The following is a 23,144-nucleotide window of genomic DNA, read 5'->3' on the forward strand; positions in this document are numbered from 1 at the left end:
GTGCCTCAGTTTCCCCATTTGTAAAGAGTAATGAGGAGTATGTGATATACTACACATAAAGGACATGGTATGGTGCTTGGCACATGGCAAGTAGTCGGTGAGTATCAGCCAGCCAATGTTACTTTTCCGGCCATAAAGCATGGCTCAAGTACTGCCAGTGGCGCTCTGAAGAAATGTCCACTGTTGATGAAAACAATGGTGGTACAAATGGTGATGTTCATGCTGACACTACTTTTCCCACTGAAACATGTTTAGAGTAAGGAGGAGTTGAGCCAATATTCTTTTTCACGCTTTTCATTGTGCAGATTATGCCATGGAACAAAAACAGCTATTTGATACCAATCAAATAATAGACGAAGCGCTCTATGTTACTGCAATTCACCGTTTACTGTCACAGCCAAGCAGGCATTGGCAGCTATCGGATATTTCATCCTTCATTAGCAAGTGGTAAACATAATAATTGTATCATGGCAAAGCCTGTTATTTTGGAGGAACTACTTCAACATCTCTCACAGGACTGATGGAAAGTATCTTGTCTGAGATGGCCTAGTATTTTTCTATATTCACAATATAAAGAACCACAAATTGAGAGGGAAAAGGCACCTGAAGTTTTTAAACAAAATCAAAATGTAAGAATTGAAATGGCCAATAGAATTCTAACCCCATCATTACACAAATATGGAAAGCTGAGGCTAAGAAAATTGAAGTACTGGTAGTAATTAGGTAGCAGAGGTTGAAGAGACAAAATGCAAAGTTTTCAAGTGTTGAGGGTCCATATTTAATACAATTTGACATGAAATTATGGTGTAAGGAACTATGCTTGTCTTGGCTATTACCTTGGGGCAGTAATTCAAAACTCATCAACTACTGTCAGTGTCAGAAAGGAAAAAAGAGAGAATGTGACAGCCAACCAACCTGAAAGATGTATAATTATCCAGATACTGAACTTGAGTGACGACAGCTGAAGTTGTGTCACTTAGATGAAAGAATACATCACCCAAACCATTAAGGGACATTGGTTAAACTCAATTTAAATTTAACATCCAACACCTTTTAAGGTTCACCTCAGATATGAGGTTAGATTTCCATGCATTCTTTGATTTTGACAAATTAAATATCTTCAAACTAATTTATTTGTGTATCTTATTTTTTAAAAAAATACACTAAAAAAGAAAATTAAGGAGGTACATTTTCATGTTTAAAAGCTTCATATCCTCAACATCAAGACAGTAAGGCCAATCAGTCTAAGTATCATACAAGGTTTTCTCACACATGGGAAAGGCAGATATACCTTGCTCAATTCAATATTTACAAGTAAAAAGTGTTAGAGGATCCATCAGAGCCCAGTGCTTTTCAAGCTGATTTTCTGCAAATTACTTGTACATTTTCCAAAGGTAACAATGGCATCATCCTTTCACCTAGAAAGGTAGAGTCTTGAAACTAAGTCCTTAAGCATTAGGAGGGAGAGATGAACAAATACCATCAATACACAAAAAAATTATGGTAAAACACATATATCTTGCTTTTCTCAACATATGACGCGATACAGGTCAGAGGGTATGAATGCTGACCCTGCAGCCAAGCTCTGTGGGTTTAAAGCTCCACTAATGCCACGTATTCACTGCATGACTCAGGCATGTTATTTCAACTTCTCAATGCCTCCCTTTGCTTGACTTCTCAATGTCTCTTGGGTTTTATAGGTCTTACCAGTCTATACCTCTTATATATTTCTGTCAAGGAAAGAACCATCAGAAGCTCAAATAATCCACCTCATAATAGTTGGTGACTCACTGATCATGTGCTATTAATTTTTATTGGTTCTGTCCTACCTAACGGAAATCTTTGCTTTATGTGGGTAATTTCCTTTGCTTTCTAGAATTTGTTTTCCACAATTTCCCACAGACAGTAGAATATGTGCTCTAAGCCTTGGGACTAGGAGAAGATGGTGTGGAAAAGCCCATCCCCCAAACTCTGGGAACATTTGAACTGGAAAGATGTATAAAAGGAAATTAACACTGACTGAGAATCTACTATAAGGGTGGGACTGTGGTACCCTAGGCACTTTGGGTATATTTTCCTCAATTAATTCCCAAAGTAAAATTCTGGAAAATATGTCTCAAAACTTATTTATACCAAGGCTCGGAAAAGTTAAGTAAAACACATGTGAGCAATTGAAAGTGACACAGTCAGCATTTAAATGCACACCTATCTGACCTCCAAGCCTTGTCCTATTATGGAAACAGGCTGCCTTCTCTTGGATACATCCCACTACCCCTGCCGCACCATGGACAGACACATACACGCACAAATAGTTCCATTTTCTGTTTTATATATTTGACATTCATAAGGTTTAATTTAAATGAAGGATTCCAGGGGTGGGGGACAGGGAAGGAGTATGAACATCACTGTTCCACACTACCTTGTATCCTTACTTAATATCTAACACAGTCTCATTGAGGTTGAAGTGAAACACGAACACAAAAAAAGACAATTACGAGAAGGCCTGATCGTGCCCTAAATGTGAACCCTTAATACATTTTTCTCTTTTCTGTAATCTCTTCACAGCTATGAAGACTATCTCAGATTAAGTCCTTTACCCTAATTTCAGTCTATTAGAAAACCTAATCCTGGAATGCAAGTAAGAAATCAACAAGACACTCCTAAAGATAGCTCAGGACAACAGCTATAAAAATACTGTTTCCTTGTTTCCATAACAATCCAGAGCCTATAGATAGAGAATATGGGAGGAATTTCTACTCAGTAGAAGGAAGTGAACTGAAATGTACTAAGTGGTAGCTAACTATACTTATGTTATCCTGCTACTAAGCCTGCCCACATTGAATTAAGTGGAAAGAACTTCTGAGGCGCCCATTCACACTCTATGTTCACAGTTTAGAAACACAAATCTAAAGTGAAAACAAGTAATATAAAAAACTGGAAAAGAAATATCATCTTTTAAACTCCTTTAAAATTGTGCCTTCCCATTCCCAGCCTATTTTCCTGGTCTAGTTTTTTTCCTTTATCCAGTATCACTTTTTAAATACTTACATTTGCATGCTTTTCTTGTTTTTGTTCTGTTTAATTTTTATTGAAATATAGTTGATTTACAATGTTGTGTTAGTTTCAGGTATACAGCAAAGTGACTCAGTTATACACATATGTGTGTGTATATGCATATACACATATGTGTGTGTGTGTATGTGTATATAGATAGAGAGAGAGAGAGAGAGAGAGAGAGATAGTCTTTTCCAGATTCTGGCTTTGCAGGCCATATAGCCTCTGTTGTACTATTCAACTTTGACATTATGGCGTGAAGGCAGCCAAAGACAATACTAAAACAAACTGATGAAGCTATATTCTAATAATTATATAATAGGAGGAAGGCTGAATTTTTAAAACCCAGAAGTCAGGAATGGGGATGGTAATACTCTAGTTTTCTAAAACATAACATTTCTTATCATGTTTACAGAAAACAATTCAGAATCTGCAGGAGTTTGGAAGAACTGAAAATATTTGACACTATAATGTCACTCAGAGCTCAGCAGAAACATAAGATTTTCTTATTTTTAGAAATGTATTTTCACATGGTTTCTTTCTGAGCACTATACTCAGTTCTCTAAGCAGTTATTTAGTCGGCCAGCATCTACATGAGCATATTGCTATGATGTTTCTAATGTGGTATTTTTTTCTCAAATTTTGAAGTGCTACAAAATGTTACTTTCTATCAGTCTGAAAATTAAAACAGAAATTATTCAAGCCAATGGCTTTAAACCCTTTGGAGAATGACAGGACATTTTGAGAATCCGATATACATTATGGGCCCTCTCTCCAAAAAACAAGATTATAAGCCCTTGAGGGTCACCCTTCCAGAGGTTCATAGAAATTGAACCACAAAGATCACTTCAATCTTTATTGGACAATGAGGAAAAATGGAGAAATACAGAATATTCTTTTAAAATGATCAATTTTAACTGCACAGTAGTTAATTAAGCATTATGAAATATATTATCCTTTGAGTTTTCATAAAATCCTGGGAGATGGCAAGCACAACTATTATTATTCACCTACAAGGAAGTTATTTGGACTATTCACATGAGGAAATAATTCAGAGAAGTTCAATGATCTGGTCAAAATCACACAGTGAATAACATTAGAATCAAGACAAATCCAGGTCTTCTATTTACAAATTGTATATTTTCCTTGCTTTACACTCTTTTCTTTAGTCCACTGGTTGGCAAAACTTCTTCTGTAAAGGGCCAGATAGAAAAAATTTCAGCTTTGCATGCCATATAGCCTCTGTTGTACTATTCAGCTCTGCCATTATAGCATGAAGATAGCCAAAGACGATACTAAAATAAATGAACGTAGCTGTGTTCTAATAATTATACAACAGAAAGAAGGCGGGATTTTGCCCGCAGGGTCATAGTTTGCTGACCCCTGCATAATTTTGCTTCTACATCAAAAGTAAACTCAGTCGTTTAACTTACTTTCCTAAATGGTTTGACTGTTTTTATATCATCATGATAAGTGATCACTACTAAAATGCAGTTGGCCCTCCATATCTTTGGGTTCCATATCAGTAGAGTCAACCAACGATGGATCAAAAATACTCAAAAAAAAATTCTAGTGCAGAAAATAATAAGACACTGATGAAAGAAATTAAAGATGATACAAATAGATGGAGAGATATACCATGTTCTTGGATTGGAAGAATCAACATTGTGAAAATGACTCTACTACCCAAAGCAATCTACAGATTCAATGCAATCCCTATCAAACTACCACTGGCATATTTTACAGAACTAGAACAAAAAATTTCACAATTTGTATGGAAACACAAAAGACCCCGAATAGCCAAAGCAATCTTGAGAAAGAAAAATGGAGCTGGAGGAATCAAGCTCCCTGACTTCAGACTATACTACAAAGCTACAGTAATCAAGACAGCATAGTAATGGCATAAAAACAGAAATATAGATCAATGGAACTGGATAGAAAGCCCAGAGATAAACCCACACACATATGGTCACCTTATCTTTGATAAAGGGGGCAAGAATATACAGTGGAGAAAAGACAGCCTCTTCAGTAAGTGGTGCTGGGAAAACTGGACAGCTACCTGTAAAAGTATGAAATTAGAACACTCCCTAACACCACACACAAAAATAAACTCAAAATGGGTTAAAGACCTAAATGTAAGGCCAGACACTATCAAACTCTTAGAGGAAAACATAGGCAGAACACTCTATGACATAAATCACAGCAAGATCCTTTTTGACCCACCTCCTAGAGAAAAGGAAATAAAAACAAAAAGAAAAAAATGGGACCTAATGAAACTTAAAAGCTTTTGCACAGCAAAGGAAACCATAAACAAGACCAGAAGACAACCCTCAAAATGGGAGAAAATATTTGCAAATGAAGCACTGACAAAGAATTAATCTCCAAAATTCACAAGCAACTCATGCAGCTCAATAACAAAAATACAAACAACACAATCCAAAAATGGGCAGAAGACCTAAATAGACATTTCTCCAAAGATGATATACAGATTGCCAACAAACACATGAAAGAACGCTCAACATCATTAATCATTAGAGAAATGCAAATCAAAACTACAATGAGATATCATCTCACACCCGTTAGAATGGCCATCATCAAAAAATCTAGAAACAATAAATGCTGGAGAGGGTGTGGAGAAAAGGGAACACTCTTGCACTGTTGGTGGGAATGTAAATTGATACAACCACTGGAGAACAGTATGGAGGTTCCTTAAAAAACTACAGATAGAACTACCATACAACCCAGCAATCCCACTAGGGGGCATATACTCTGATAAAACCATAATTCAAAAAGAGTCATGTACACAATGTTCATTGCAGCTCTATTTACAATAGCCAGGACATGGAAACAGCCTAAGTGTCCATCAACAGATGAATGGATAAAGAAGATGTGGCACATATATACAATGGAATATTAGTCAGCCATAAAAGGAAACGAAATTGAGTTATTTGTAGTGAGGTGGATGGACCTAGAATCTGTCATACAGAGTGAAGTAAGTCAGAAAGAGGAAAAAAAATACCGTATGCTAACACATATATATGGAATCTAAGAAAAAAAAAAAGTCATGAAGAGCCTAGGGGTAGGACGGGAATAAAACAGAGACCTACTAGAGCATGGACTTGAGGATATGGGGGGGGGTAAGGGTAAGATGTGACGAAGTGAGAAAGTGGCATGGACATATATACACTACCAAATGTAGGGTGGATAGCTAGTGGGAAGCAGCCGCATGGCACAGGGAGATCAGCTAGGTGGTTTGTGACCACCTAGAGGGGTGGGATAGGGAGGGTGGGAGACGCAAGAGGGAAGAGATATGGGAACATATGTATATGTATAACTGATTCACTCTGTTGTAAAGCAGAAACTAGCACACCATTGTAAAGCAATTATACTCCAATAAAAATGTTAAAAAAAAGAAAAATTCCAGAAAGTCCAAAAAGCCAAACTTGAATTTGCCACATGCTGGCAACTATTTCCACACAATTTACATTGTGTTTACAATTATTTACATAGCATTTACATTGCATTAGGTATTATAATTAATCTAGAGATGATTTAAAGTAAATGGGAGGGTATTCGTAGGTTATATACAATCACTATGCCATTTTATTTTTTTAACATCTTTATTGGAGTATAATTGCTTTATGATGGTGTGTTAGTTTCTGCTTTATAACAAAGTGAATCAGCTATACATATACATATATCCCCATATCTCTTCCCTCTTGCGTCTCCCTCCCACTATGCCATTTTATATGACTTGAGCATCCATAGATTTAGATATCTGTGAGGGTTCTGGAATCAATTCGCCCTCGGATACCAAGGGGTGACTGTACTCTAAATGCTAATGGAATCCCTATATAATATCACCAGTGACAGCTAAATCTCTGCCAAGAAGCTAAAATTAGAATTTTATATATTGATTTTTATTTTCATTTTGAGATAGTTTCACTGATGAAACCACTGTATAGGGAGATAATTTTGGAATACAATCTCCTTCACTAGCACAATATTAGATGTGAAAAATGAAAATCCTATTGCAGTGATGGAGTTAAGGAGACATAGTTTGAGAAAGCAAATTAAAATAGAAACTATTTTACTTTATTTTATTATGATGTTTAATTTATATTATATGTTGCCTTAAAATATAAATTATATGTTGCCTTAAAAATCTAAGAGATATATATTCCACAAAATATTATATTTTATTGTAATGTTAATTACTTATTTTATTGTAATGTTTAATTACTTTGTATATCAAATAACATTCAAGGAGGTCTCTAATTAGTATATTTGTTTATGGAAGTTATTAGAGCTGTCACAAAATATCTTGGTTCTTCTGAGCATAAGGTAGGATAGCATCTCCCCACCTACACTCTTGAAGTTGGTCTGACCAGTGTCACGTGAGTAAAAATAATGTGTGCATGTACATGAAGCATGATTAGCCAGTGTTCAATTTCCCATGGCCTCCTTCTTATGAGCAAGAACAATGGGCAGGGACTTCCTGTTGACCCACACAGGACATACAATGTGATCAGGAAATAAACTTTTTATTTGGTAAAGTCATCAAGATGTGAGGATTGTCTACTACAGAAAATAACTTAGCAGATCCTAATATAGAGGCATAGATATTTTTAAAAATCATATAGAAGATTTATAAAAATATTAATTTTTATTCTATTCAACTAAGAATAACACCTTGTTTCATTATATATTATTCTGATGATCACATTTTGGATTATCTAGATGTCATTAAAGTCAACTCGTTTCATTAGATCAAAACAAATTAAATAGATGAAGAAACTATTCAAATGTAACACGTAGCATTGTGAGAATAACTGATTTGAGCAAACCTTAATTATGTGAAGGCAACATTATATATATTATAAGAATTAAAATGTGTGGATTAAAGCTTTAGGAAAGAATGTATTTTCTTTCTTTGTTAACATTAGTAATAGAAATAAATGTAGTGTAAATTTTAATAAAAATTACTTTAGTAACAAAATTAGCTTACTTTAAATTAGTATACTGCCATTCAATGTACAAGCTCTTTTTACATACATAACTTTATTTAACCTTCACAACAGTTCTGATTGTGAGAAACACTAGCCCCATGTGACAAATAAGAAAATTAAGGATAATAGAAGAACTGTGATTTGCTCAAGAATATAAACATAGCTAGTAGCAAAGGCAGAAACCTAAACTTAAATTTTATGAAATGAAATCTGATGTTCCTTCTACTGACTCACTCCTTTGAAAAAAATAGGGAGCAATATTTTCATTCTAAGCTGTAGTATGTAAGTACAACTAGGTTAAGTGTCTGCATGAATATGTACAGCACTTTATTTACTTACAGTATAATATTTATTAGGAGGTCATGTCTACATCTATTTTTTTATGCATCAAATGATATTAAAACAGAGCTTCCCAACAGTTAAAAAGATGATGCATGACATCTTTGTTAGTTTTATTAAGTAAGTAGGACATGAGCTGATCTCACAGAAAAGGATTTACCATGAGAAGGAATTGTTAGTATAAATGAGTTATAATACTCACTATTTTATATTCATGTACATTCCATTGAGTGAATGGACCATAATTTACTAAAGCATAGCCTTTATGTGGGACAGTTTGAGTGGTTTCCATTTTTATATAGTATAAATTACACTGGGATAAACATTGTCAAGTATATGGCATCTTTTAATATTTTGGATTATTTCCTTAGGATAGATTCCCAGAAGTAGAATTACTAGGTTAAAGGGTATGAACATTTTTATGACTCTTGAAACACATTGCCAAATTGCTTTCCAAAAAAAGGTTATATCAATTTACAATGCCACCAGCAATATAGGAAAGTGCCCTTCTCATAATATTCGCACAAGTATTTGGCGTCTTACAGCTTTTAGATTCGTAAATTTTGTAGAATTATATATCTATCTATCTATCTTATATTTTTAAGGCAACATATAGTTTAAATAACCTCCAATTTCTAATCTGTCCTTTAACTGTCTATGATGATTTGATATTTTTATAAGTCTATTTAGAATTATATGTGATGTATATTAACCTTTTTTCATAGTACAAACTGCTTTGTCTATTTTGATGTTTCAGCTTGGTGACTGAATGTGTATGTGTGTCAGGAAGCGTACGGAAGATTCAATTTTTGTACCTGGTCAAATACATATTTTCTTCTGTGATTTATTTTTTCTGTTGGTTGTTAGCATAGCTTATCATAACTCATCTCTATCTATATAAGTAATCAAATTATTCTAACTTTCCCAAGGAGTGATTTTTGAAAAACTTAACTCTTGAATTCAACTGTAATTTATGTTGATGTATAAGGCATGGTTCTAAGTGATCTTTTCCATATTGGGAACTAGTTACCTCAATATCATTAAGTGAATAATCCTTCATTTTTCTATGTTTTAGATGAAGTCTCATTTCTTATATACTAATCACCTAATTCTTATTCAAAAAAACAAAGAACAAAAAACAGTTTTCATTAAGTTATCTACAGGTACCACTGAAATTACCTATTAAAACCTGCACTCTTTAAACAGGAGCTACTTAGGCTGATTATGATTTATTCCATGCCCTTTCTTTCTTTTTCCTTCTCTTGCTGCTTGCCTTTGGGAATTTCACTCTTTGTTAGCATCTCCAGTAAGGGAAACTTAAGCTTAAAGAGGAGAGGTACAACACATCAACCAAATTTTCCCATGTTTAATAAAGTTAGAAGGGAAAGAAGTTTAAGATTAGTAATTAACATGCATTTTTTGATGACCTGTGACTTTCAAAAGTTCATAATATCAATTATTTTCCCCAGTGGTACTTTAGAACCAAGAGATGGCTGCGTGGAATTCCTTTGTGTTTAGAATTAGTCATTATCTGCATCGTACCTTATGTGCACACAAACCACAATACTTACACATGGACCTAATTTGGCACAGGTACTTCTTTTGTAAATACCATGTTATTTTTACAGTACCACATAAATAACAATGCCAATTTTCCAAGAGTAAGATTGCACAAGTCTAGATTGTTTTTTAAAGGATTGGGAAGAAAGCAAATATGATGTAGCATAATTACAAGCTTAAAGTAGACAGGCCCAGACAAATGTTATTACGTTTTTTCCCTATCAAACGCAATACTTGAGACCATTACAAAAATATTTTTCTGATAATCAAACTCACCTAGTTTTAATCACATTCCGAGCAATACTTGCATATATAGTGGTCAATGAGATGCTACATAAAATCTATAATCGTATGACAAACATGCTGCATTTCATATAGTGGTTGGGAAGGGGGAAATGACAAGATTAAAAATAGATTCTGTATTTATTCAGGGCATGAACTTCATGACAATTCTTTGCTTCCAATTTTGGGGTAATTTCATGATCACATCATTTGACAGTGACTGATTTCCCGAAGATTAAAACTATGTTATCGCAAACTTTTCAAAAGTGGGCAAAAATATATAAAAGTATATTTTGTTACAGGATACAAGCAGTTCCTGCCTTGAACACACCCAAGATGTGGGTGACTACTACGCAGATACCATAGCCAGCCCTCCTCTCACTGGCACTTCTGGTTTCTTTTATATCTATACTTTCGTGCTCTGCATTCTACTACCAAATAATAATAATAATAATAATAAACCACTGCCTCACTCCTGTGAAGATTACATCCTTAACGCTCCCAAATCCCCTTCCAAACTAGCACAGGATTCTGAGTACTAGGTGCTCTGAATTTAACCTTTGTGCTGATTAACATACATACGTAATGAGAAAAGATTTGGAGTCTGTAATACTATTTATGCAATAATTCTGCTTTATTGCCTATCTAATATAATTTTTCACTCTGCAATCTTAACTACCATTCAGAAGGCATTTTCTCTGAAGAATAAATGCATTTGAACTTAGAAAATAAACCTATGTGAGGGTTCTGAATGGTAGGAATTGATGTTAATATCCTGAGATAGGTTTTATTTTCATTAATTTTAGTGGATGGGAAGAGAAACAGAGCATCAAAGGCCCAAAACAGTTTCTTAATTTCAACTTCTGTATTTCAACTGCACAACAGAATCACAGATTTTGGAAAAAGAATTATCTACTTTAACAAACTGGCATAAAGAAAAATGCAATGAGATTGTGGAGTCAGAGCTGGAAGTCATCTTGCAAGATTATCTGCCTTTTAAGCTGCCTGAAGGAAGCTCAGTGTTTCCAAAATCCCATATGCAGTTCTCAGAGGACAGCCAAGAGACTAGTGAAATGCCATAGAATTATGAGTGTACCAAATTAATAAGATAGCACCCAACACCCAAAGCTGCAATGACATCATCCCCTGGGAAAATGCTGACTGTCAAATTCTACACCACTGCTTCAAGTCTGTTCATTTCCAAGTTCAGACAGTGGTTTCATGAGATTACAAAATTAAACAAAGAAGATCTTACACCTTTTCCCCTCACCTTTTAAGTTATAGCTTTTTTACCAACATAAAGGTCCTAGACTCTCTGCTAAAGATATGCATAGACTTTACAGGCTTTTCATCCTATAGTCTTGACATTTCCAAAATTGAGCTCTTCTTTTTATCTGGAACTGTTTGTTAAAACTTTGTTTAACTTTTTTCCCTGTTTCTTTCTAATCTTTCTTTAATTTTTTCCCTGTTTTCTAATGCATAATTAAGCATTATGCCAAACAGGTAAAATAAGAGTTGGCAGAAAATCTGCGACCATTGTCATAACAGCTTCAGCAATTCAATAATTCAATCTAGGTAAAAGGAAATTGAAAGTCCCAGTGGCTGGTTCAAAATACAGAAAAAGTAAACATAGAAACTATATACCTGAATCCAATCTCTATAACTCAAGGAGTAGAAAACAAGAGTGCTTTGTAAATATGAGAAATGTTACTCCAAGGAAATGTTTTCCATGAGACCTAACATGATGCTTTGGGATCTTAAAGTTGCTGTAGACCATAGTGGTGTCTTGTTATTTGCATTCTGACACTCAGAGATCAGGATGATTCAGTGATAAGCTTAGGGAAGTCCGGTCCTGGGCATTCCAATTTACTTTCCACTGGGGAAAATTTTATTATATTTTAATGCCTTCAGGGAATAAAATCACCTTACATCTTATTCTAATCTTTAAATTGACCTCAAAATAGAATACAGCTTTCCATTACATCATTTTTGCCAACAGCCTTTCCTAGAGTTTAAGTGATTTCTTACTAACTTTAAAATAAAATTTAAAACACTAACCCCGCCCCCACCCACGGCCCCATTCGCAGAGATAAGAGTATCTCCATCCATAAACTCTCCTTTTAAGATCATGCATACGTCCACTTTTCATCCTCCTCCCTGCCACCTCCGTAGTTCAAGTCAACATCTTCTCCCATATGGAGTAATGCAATAATCTTCTCATTCGCCTTCCTGCTTTCCCTCTTGCCCTCTGAACAGCAGCCTGAGTCACATCAGGACTCCCGCTTAAATCTTTCAGTGGCTTCTCACTGAATTGAGGATATTGTCATGACCTACCAAGTCCTACATCCGCTGGCCCCGTTCATCTTTCTAACCTCGCTTCTTCTTTGCCATGCTGTGCCCTCTGCCTGAACTCATCTTTGCACTCTTCTTTCCCTGGCTGATTTCTTTTCATCCTTTAGGCTTCCACTTAACTGTCACCTGCTCTGAGAGCTCTTGAATCAGTCTGCTTTAGAGCACCTGCCACTCCCTGCTCTGGCTCCACTACCTACTCTTGATCACGCCCATGAACTTCTTGTAGAGCATTTACTGCCATTGATAATGGTCTTGTTTTTAAGTGCACTGACTGATTGTTGGGTCTCCTCAACCCCAATGTGAGCTCCGGAGGGAGCCTGTCCACCTTGTCTTTCTAGTCTGTCTGAATTAAAGAATAAACCAACAAATAAAAATTGAGGTGGGAAGACGGCTAAAATGAAGCTTCCTAATATAACACCATGTATAAAATCTTGGCCATTATTTTAAACTCCTTTTTCTTCACAGGATCAACTAGGACTGCTTATGAACTACCAGCCTGCTGCCTAGATATTCATTTCATTTCAATAGTCAACATTTAGATGCCTCTCTCTTTGTTGCATTAGTCACCAAGGCCTGTTGATTCCCGCATCTAATTATTTCAACCTTTTGTCCTCATCTCATCTTTCAACACCAACTCCAGTCCTCCCAGTCAATACTCTCACTCCCCTTCTGTGTATCACAGAAATGGTCTCCTAACTGTTCCCTCACCGTCAGTCTCCACGTATCCTCTTCCTGACAGATGCATCTTCTAATGTCACTTTTAGCCTGTCACTTCGCTTTCCAAAATATCCATGTTCTTAGTACAGTAGGTCCAAAATTCTCAAAAACCCAATTACATTCAACTGTATTCTTCCCATGTGAATCAGTCAATAATATTTCCCATTACTCCTTTAAACAATTCCTCTGGGCTACTCAAATACTTACTTTTCTATCCTTGAAATAAGTCAGGCTCATTCTCTCTTGGTGTTTTTGCTTAGCTATCTCACAGACTGGGAGGCTTTTTCCCCTCCATCAATCTAAACCAAAACATTTTCTTCAAAGCATAGTTCAAATCCAACTTTTCTAATTAAGCCTTTCCTCCCCGTTCCAGCCCACATGTTCTTTCCTTTTTCTCAATTCTTATAGCACTGAAACCATTGTTCCATGTAATATTTGATTATACAAGACCTATTTTTGTTATTATTCCATTATTTCCTAATTGTAAATTTTATCTCCCAAATTTGATTGCAAACAAGGACTGTGTTCTTATTTCCTTTTATACTCCCAGCAGTGGCAAAAGTAGCATAGATCCAATAGGAGCTACTACGTTAACTTAATGATTTACATGGTTCTAAAGATGAATCCCTTCAACTACAAACAACAACTTTAGAAGACCTGTTATTTCTAAACAGACCATATTCTCTCTTATCCCTAATCTTTCCCACATGAACTCCTGATGCCTGGAATGCTCCCATTCTACCTTTATTCATCTGGGAAATTCCTAATTCTTTTTCCAATCTCAAATAGGACATTTATCAAGGAAAGGGAAGTATTCCTTGCTCCCTTTTTACCCACCCACCTACGCCAGTATCTATGTACAGAGTCACTCCTATACATTCCCACCGAATGCTCTTAAGCCACAGCACCTGGCATGCTATATTGTAAATGACTATCTGCCCACAGGCCTCCCTGACTGGTCTGTGTGCCACCTGGGCTCAAATAATTTATCTTTTATCTTTATAGTAGCAGACTATCATGTTTTATTATTTTTTGCATAAGTAAATGAACAAACAAAAAAGTTAGTAATGAAGCCTGTTTAAAGAGCTAAGAATTTAGTATAATAAGTTATCAATTTAGTGTTATGTAATTTCCAACAAGGTGCAGTTCATATCATTTAGAATCCCCATTTGTTTTTAATTCCAAAAATAATTATTAAGCACCCACTATGTGTCAGGCACTGGGGATACAGAAAAGACTCAAACACATAAAGATCCCAGAACTTGCATCTTATTAGGTGCAATAAGCACTGGGGTATGGTGTCTGCTCTGAATGAGTTGGAATCCAGAGAATATTTCTGAGCAGAAGGCTTCTTTCTACATGGATGCTGGCACTGAGATGATGCTGGTTGGACCAAAATGGTGGCAGTTTGAATGGCGAGCAGTAGTTAAATTATAGATCTACTTTAAAGGCAGAGCCAACAGGACTGACTGATGAACTGGAAGCAAGGAATGAGAGAAAAAGAATAGTCAGGAATGGATGTTAGTCTGTGCAACTGTGAAATGGAATGTGTGAAGGGCTTGGAAGGGTATGATTTTGAAAACAGTGTGTAGATATATGAAGAGATTCTCTAAAATTAGGTCTTACATTTTAATATTCTATTTTGTATAACTGAACTTCTCTTGGGCATATTTCTAATGAATAATAAGGGTCACTTCTTAGAAAAAATTGTTAACACTGAGTAGAAAAATCTGGGACAGTTCAGCCAATGCAGCTCCATGAAGCACTGCCTGTATCAGGCACCCTACAAGAGCAACTGCAACTTTTTCTCCCAGACTGTCTCAAGTTCTATTTTTTAAACAACTAATACAGCGTAGCTTAGTGCTAGAGGTTACAATTTTTATGATTTCTAAAAACCACTTCAAAGATCACACAATTATTATCATTAGCAATATTAATAATTACACTTTGAATTTTATTAAATAATGACTTGGATATTTCTCAAATGGAGACTTATGAAAGAGGCCAAAATTTTTACCTTGCCCTAGACCATAATCTAGTCCAAGGTCAGAGGAGATGGCCTTGACCTAGGAGTAGAAGACCATGGAGTAAATGTCGGTGACCTAGAATGACTTAATCCACCTAAGACTGAGATAGAACAGTAAGAGATTTGGGCTGTCAGGCAGCTACCTAAACAACCTAAATAATCAGCTACTGTGCTTAATGGCTATAATTTGGGGGTAAGGCTGGTAATACAGTTTATTTTTTTCATGTGTTGAAGTATATGTCTGCAAAACTTACTGAATTTAGGATTCAAAAATCGAGACTGTTTATAAACATAGGATGCAACACTAAGTCTGTATAATGACTAAGTCTCTTGGAGAATAATTTAGTGGTGGTCATGATGAGTTATAAAGTGGACATTTGAGTTTTCATTGGGCAGAAACAAACCATCCTCACTCAGTCTGTGAGCTTTTTTTCCTTCCAGACTCTAAGTAGTTTACACAATAAACAGTTATTTCCATAGTAGAAATGGCCAAGATGTCTAAGCTCCAAAGTTAACCTGTTATTATGGTTAGATATCAAGGTTGCCATTCTTCCAGATTTTCGCAGCCACACAACTTTTGACCTAGCTGATGGAGATGTAAGAGTAAACATAGCTCTTTGACTTCTTAACAAAGGCAAAAATCAACATGCTAAGGTATTTATTTCACTGGCAAGTGTTCCAGCACAAAGAGGCATTACAGGGGATTCACATAATGACAGGACACTACAAATTCCTCTCAAAGGAAAATTCTAAGCAAGAGTTCATCCATAAATTGTCCATGTTCACTTATTTAGGACTTTGATATAAGGTATTCATTTGAAAACTGTATACACTTCGTAATCTATCAATGACATTGAAGAATAAAATTAAAACTTTTAGAATCATAATTCACACACCCAAATCAGAGGTCAAGCCCATGAGAGGAAATCTCATCAAAAGCATGTGTGGAAGGGGAGAATTCCCTTTGCACACATATTTTCTTTATAATTGTGATGAGTCAATTTCCTTCTCTTTATTGAAAATTATGCTTTAAACCCACCTCCTTCCATGGAACAAGACAGCTGTAATTCCTCCCAATCCTCACAGCATGGCAAGCATGGCTTTCACTATGGGGTCTGCATTTATATCCTCTGGATATTTCTTGGGCACTGAAGGACTAACTAACAGAAGAGATGTCATCTACATGTACCCATTCTGCTGCCTAGTGGGTGCTGAGTGGATGCACAGTCAATCCCCAAAAAGAGACCATGTTCCACTGTGACTCTTTCTACCAGTATGACATACAACATGATTAAAAGGTAAAAGGGCAAGGGCTTAAACTTTCATTTTTTTGTAATCTTAATATTTCACTGTTAATTTTTTATACATTTGTGTTATTAGAAAAACATAATGCATGAAAAAGGCCTGAAATAATCACAATAGACAAGTATATAAGAATAGGAACAATCTGTTCAAATGCAGAGTTAAATTTTACAAGTTGAAGAACGTGATATCAAATAAGAACTTCATGAAAAGAGTGTCAAATTTGTACTCAAATCGTTTCTTTCTGTACTAAAGAATCAAAGATGCAGGAAAATTTTAAACTACTTGTCCCCCCAAAAAAATCATCATTTCAAGCTATTTCCTGATGTTCCTATCCTCTAGTCAAATGACTCAAATGAACTGCTCTCGAGTTTCATATGGATTTTAAACAACTCAGTATTCTGAAACAATAACTAATTCATTTCCATCATTCCTTTGTTCAAACGTTTAAACTCTCTTTTCAAAATCAATTTACTGAAATCTAGTTTTCTACCTAAAGTAGACCATTTTGACCAACTGTAAAAAAATTCAAACAAGTGAATTTTAGCTCACAAGCTATACCAAAATTAAAAAACAGAATAAGATGTCTCCTACCTATGGTTGTAATAACAGTGCCAGCAAAGAAGAAGGAACTTCCCAAATCCCAGTGACTGATTTGATTGGAGGTGTTTCCTAAAGGTATAATCCCTGCATTTATTGCTGCCACTATTTGCTGCAAGTTTAAAAAGAAATTTATCAGTACACATGAATCACATGGAGGCATCAAACAGTATATATTCCACCCCAGACGACCAATTAGACAAAGAGAATCAATTCTAAGGTTTGCTTTTCCATTTAAAGTATACAATATAGGTTAAAACTTTACACTAAAGAATTTAATACATTAAATTATAAGAAAATTATACTTGATATCGAGTGAATGAATCTGCATAAAGCTTATCATACTGTTATGATATGCATTCATATCATCATCCAGTACCATATTTAGCAACTTATTTGAATTAACAACTAAATATAGCAATAATTTTTAGTAAGCACCACAGAGTTAATATATCAGATTGCAAACTACAATTTAAATACCATATAATCGCTTCATAAAAAAAACAAGTATTTCCAAAGTGCTAGTCATTTTGAATGGTAAACATAGGTATCCAAGCCTGGGTTGTGTATAGCAGTAGACAGTATAATATCAATGAGGTCCAACAAAACAGGCTAAAATGACAAGGAACAGACAACAGCACTTCGTCATCAAGCTTGAGTCAGTTCATTTATATAGAGATTCTTAGAATCTCTACAGATTTTTATAAATTCTATGACAATGAGTATTATCAATGACCTGTAGATGACAGTCAACAATATTCATATAGGAACACTAGAATCTGGATGCTGCTTTGAGACAGACAGAAAGATGATATTATGATCCCTTCTTAATCATCAGATGTTAGGGAGGGAAGAGGGCACTCCAGAAACACAAACATAGAAGAGAATAAGTTAGGAGAAAATGTGTAGTAAAAGAGAGACATATAGATGGTGGCAAAAGACATTTCTGTTGGAAATACAGTTTTTAAATCTTTATCACTTCATTTCCAGAATTTAAAATTGGAAGGACCTTCATTTGATAGGCAAGGAAATTAAAGACCAAGAAAGGTAAAGTGACTTGTTTAAAGTTATATAGTTTATTGGCAAATGGACAAAAACTACACCGTGAAAATGGAGGCACTATCTGAAGTTAATGACATGTAAATGACATGTAAGTTAATGACAGTAACTATCTGAAGTTACTGTCAGATGTAAATGAACAGGTAATCCAGAGCTGAAATGCAATATAAAATCTGTTGTCTGACTCGTCTTAAACTATAAATTGAAACTTCAATAGTTAATTGAATTGTAATGTTTTTATTTACTTTTACAATGATATATATTCATTATTTTAAAAACTTAGGAAAATACAGCAAGGCATAAAGAGGATGATAAAAATTTTTCATAATTCCAGAATTCAGAGACAACCACTGTTAATGTATTAAGGTATCTACTCCTGGCATTCTGCTACACATTTTACATAACTGGATTTATGAACTATATGAATGTATTCTCTATTTTTATTAAATATTATTCTATATGTGGTTTTCCTTGTCATTACCATATTTACTTAATCATTGCCCAATATGTAGACATAAATGCTGTTCTAAAATTTGTCTTATTATAAAAAGTGCTGCTATGAACACATTTGCATATAAATATTTTTTCATTTCTGAATATTTTTGTGGGAGAGATTGCTAGAAATAAATTTGCCACATTGAAGATTATGAATATTTTAAAGCACTTGATGTATAGTAGCAAGTAGCTATCCAAGAAGGTTGTTACAATTTATAATTGCCCCCTGGCAATTTACAAATTCTTAGCAATACTATTACCTCTGATACTAGTATTTTATCTTTACTGAACTGATAAGACTTGTTTACATTTATGTATCCTCTACTGAGTGAAGCTGAACACTAATGTTTCCTTTATCATATATTAAATACACACGAATACACATATATGCACAACACACAATGAAGCTGGTTCTTTCTGGTTTGTTTTTTTTTTTTTTTTTTTTGGTACACGGGCCTCTCACTGCTGTGGCCTCTCCCGTTACGAAGCACAGGCCCTCTCCCTGATTATCCTTCTTTGAAAAATGTTTTTTTGCAGTTACTAACCTATTATTCTTGCATAAACTTAGGAATCATGTAGTTAAATTTTATAGAAATTTTCATTTTCACAGGTTTAATATATTTCTGTTGTTTGGATATATGTGAAATCTATAAATTAATTAAGAAAAATGAGCACTATTATAATAGTGAAACTTCCCATCAAAGAACATGGTGTGAATCTCCATTTACTGAGTCTCCTTTCACATTCTGAAAAAGACCATTTTTTGTTATACTCCACATAGGACTGTAAGGTTATTTTTAGATATTTTACTTTTTTTCCATTTTATATTATAACTGGTTATTGCTGTTGTATACACAAGTATATATTGCCCATTCTTTGAGCCAGCAACTTTCAAACTTTTTTATCTCAGAACCACTTCACGGTCTCAAAAATTATTGTAGACATCAAGGAGCATTGGAATGTGAGTTATAACTATTGATATTTATATTTTTGAATTTCTAACTTTCAAAATGTTTTGATTAATTCATGTAAAAGTTACAATAAGCCTATTACATGTTAAAATAAGTTAACATACTTTTATGAAAAATAATTGTTTTCCAAGGCAAAGGTTTAGTGAGAAGAGAGGCATTGTTTTAGAATTTTATAAATCTCTTAAATGCCAGGCTTAATAGAAAACAGATTCTAATATATGCTTCTGCAACCAATCTGGAAAACAGTATGGTGAGTCCTCAAAAAATTAAAAACAGAACTACCATACAATCCAGCAACTCCACTTCTTGGTATTTATCCAAATAACGTGAAAAACATTAATTCAAAAAGTTACGTACCCCTATGTTCAGTGCTACATTATTTACAATAGCCAAGACATGGAAGCAACCTAAGGATCCATCAATAGATGGATACATATATAATGGAATATTGCTCAGCCATCAAAAAGAATGAAATCTTGTCATTTGTAACATGAATGGACCTAAAGAGTATTATGTTAAGTGAAATAAGTCAGACAGAAAAAGACAAAAACCATATGATTTCACTTATATATGAAGTCTAAAAAACAAAACAAACAAAGCAAAACATAAACTCATAGATACAGAGAACAAACTAGTGGTTGCCAGAGGGGAAAGGGCAGGCAGCGGGGTGAAATAAAGGAGATTAAGAGTACAAACTTCCTCATAAAATAAATAAGTCACAGGGATGTGATACATGGCAAAAGGAATATAGTCAATAACACTGTAATAATTTTGTATGGTACAGAATGTTACTAGGTTTATCATGACGATTATTCTGTAATGTATTTAAATGTTGAATCACTATGTTGTATACCTGAAAATAACATAATACTGTATGTCAACTGTACTTTAATTTAAAAGTATATTTTTATATTTTATAGACATTTCTTCAACACATTCATTTATTCAAAAAATATTTATCAATGTTTTATGGTGCTAGACAATGCGGAAACAACAGAGCAGTGAAAACATAGGTGGTATAGATGAGAAAAGATAAGGCATGTCTTTAGATTCCACCCAATTAAGTAAACTTATTTTATTTAGTAGAAGCAAGCTAATTCCTCCAACAATTGACCTAATATAGCCTCCATAGCTAGCATCATCATTTTAGCCTATTCTTTTGCTTGTCAGTGACGAGGTTCAGCATTACCCAGACACTTGGATAAGTTCCACAAATTATTTAAACCCAAAAGAAGCAAATGTAGACTTAGAGACAGTAATGTCTGGCAATGTGTGGTTTGTAAAGAGTTATCACAGAGCTGTGATTATTGCAACAGAGGCTTGAGATGGAACCAGGAATATGTCAAATCACTATGAGAATAAGTCTACCGTGAGGTCCTTTCTCTGGAAGAGAAATCTTCTCTGGAAGATTCTTGTAAATTTATATTTTTAAAGAGGACTATTTATTTATCTATCTATCTATCTATCTATTTATTTATTTGGCTGCATTGGGTCTTCGTTGCTGTGCACAAGTTTTTCTCTAGTTGCGGAGAGCAGGGGCTACTCTTCATTGTGGTGTGTGGGCTTCTCATTCTGGTGGCTTCTCTTGTTATGGAGCACGGGCTCTAGGCACGCAGACTTCAGTAGTTGAGGCACATGGGCTCTAGAGCGCAGGCTCAGTAGTTGTGGCACACGGGCTTAGTTGCTCCATGGCATGTGGGATCTTCCCGGACCAGGGCTCGAACCTGTGTCCCATGCATTGGCAGGAGGATTCTTAGCCACTGAGACACCAGGGAAGCCCTATTTTATATTTTTGTATGAGGTCCCCTGGTCAACATTCACTGGAAATTGGATGCCCTTGATAAGTGCACTGACAGGTCTAAGAGACCCTACAATTTCAACATCAATTCAGGCCATCAGAGCACTTAACAGATATCTTCATGAGAACTGTTTCTGTATGTGCCATATTATGTGATTAAAATAACAATCACTTCATCTGTATAAAAGTTCACTTTTCCACTAACTGTAACTTTTGTGGACAATCAAGTCATGTTCACAATTTATGAATAAGTTGAATTTTTTAGGTTAGGGTAAAGAGAATGTGGGATCCTAGGCATTTAATCCTGAAGTACTGATTAAGGGAGGATTTCCAAATTTAACATACAATAGAAATAGTATAAAATACCCTTGACTGGATTCACACTCAGTTTTTGCTTTTCAGTTAATTGACAATCACAGAATGTGCATTAAGGAAAGGCAATCGCATACACAATTCTAGTCAAGAATAGGAGCTTAAACTTAAGAAATAGAGCTCTGAGAGGCTTATTTCCTAGAGAGGATAAAGAATAAATTACTCATAAAAGTAATTATAAAAAATCTTGGTTTCCATGACAATGATGGCTTTAGAATCAAAGTTCACTGAGTTCTAATGTGAATTTGTGTATTCTTGAATTGTAAGAAGTTTCTGTCTCAATGTCATCTGGTATTTTGGAACTATATCAAAGCTTTAACACCGAACAACAGTAAGACACACTTATTTGTAATTGTAAGAGACTAGTATAGCCTTGGAACTCAAGGCAATCAATGACAATCATGAAAATGTTCCTGTGTGTCCAATGCCTAGGAACAACTTTAGCATGTGTTTTAAAGTACTTGACTAGCTATTTTTTCATCGAGGGAAAAGATATATAAAGTAAGTACCCCAGGGAAGGCCTGAAGAATATATTATTTTCAGAGTAGGTTATATTGTGGATCTTAAAATACAAGTTCTGATTTCACGTGTTTTTTTCCCTTTGCTCAGATGTTCATGTTCACCAGAGCAATAGAGACTGTTCTGAATGCCTTCCATGAATTCATCCTCTGTTAACATCATAACCAAGATTTCATTAAAATATGCTATCATACCTATAATCCTAAAAGTAGGGTCACATTAATAATTTGAAAATTTTAAATGATATAAGAATTCTAAACTTCAGGTACAAGGCACTGGCATCTAACTGGGCTACATCAAAGATGTATGTGTAACTGGTTCGATGACAACTTCTTTTAACTGGATATTTAAGATTGATCTCATTTCTTCTCCTCTGAAAAAGGACATTACTTCAAATAAACTGATATAGTAGCTAAATCCAATTATAATTATACTGATATCTGTATAATTATACAGTTCCTCAAAGGGGAACGAGTATTCTCTTGCCAAATTTCTGTAAGACACAATTTTAATGTCTTTTTTGGTCACTACTTCCTTGTGGAAGAACTGATTTCATCCTGAGTGGAGGCTAGCCTTTAGGAAAGAAGTCAAATCACACATTCACAACACTGCATCTGACCATTTCAACCATATAAACAAGACTATCTTGACTTGAAGAATGCATAATAAAGAAAGCAAAATAATGATGC

At 34.8% G+C, this 23,144-nt stretch overlaps 1 protein-coding gene across 4 annotated transcripts in view; it reads right to left on the reverse strand.

Annotated features, from left to right (window-relative positions):
- The window catches only part of KCNK2 (potassium two pore domain channel subfamily K member 2), a 166,205-nt gene that overhangs the window by 102,606 nt on the left and 40,455 nt on the right, over positions 1-23,144 (reverse strand). For all 4 annotated transcript variants that reach the window (XM_067030603.1, XM_067030020.1, XM_067028904.1 and 1 more), the window contains exon 3: positions 17,236-17,353. In XM_067030603.1, the coding sequence (XP_066886704.1) occupies positions 17,236-17,353 (118 nt within the window). The remainder of the gene's footprint in view (positions 1-17,235; positions 17,354-23,144) is intronic.

The sequence above is a fragment of the Kogia breviceps genome, chromosome 1 (assembly GCF_026419965.1).
Source record: "Kogia breviceps isolate mKogBre1 chromosome 1, mKogBre1 haplotype 1, whole genome shotgun sequence".
Classification (NCBI taxonomy): Eukaryota; Metazoa; Chordata; class Mammalia; order Artiodactyla; family Physeteridae; genus Kogia; species Kogia breviceps.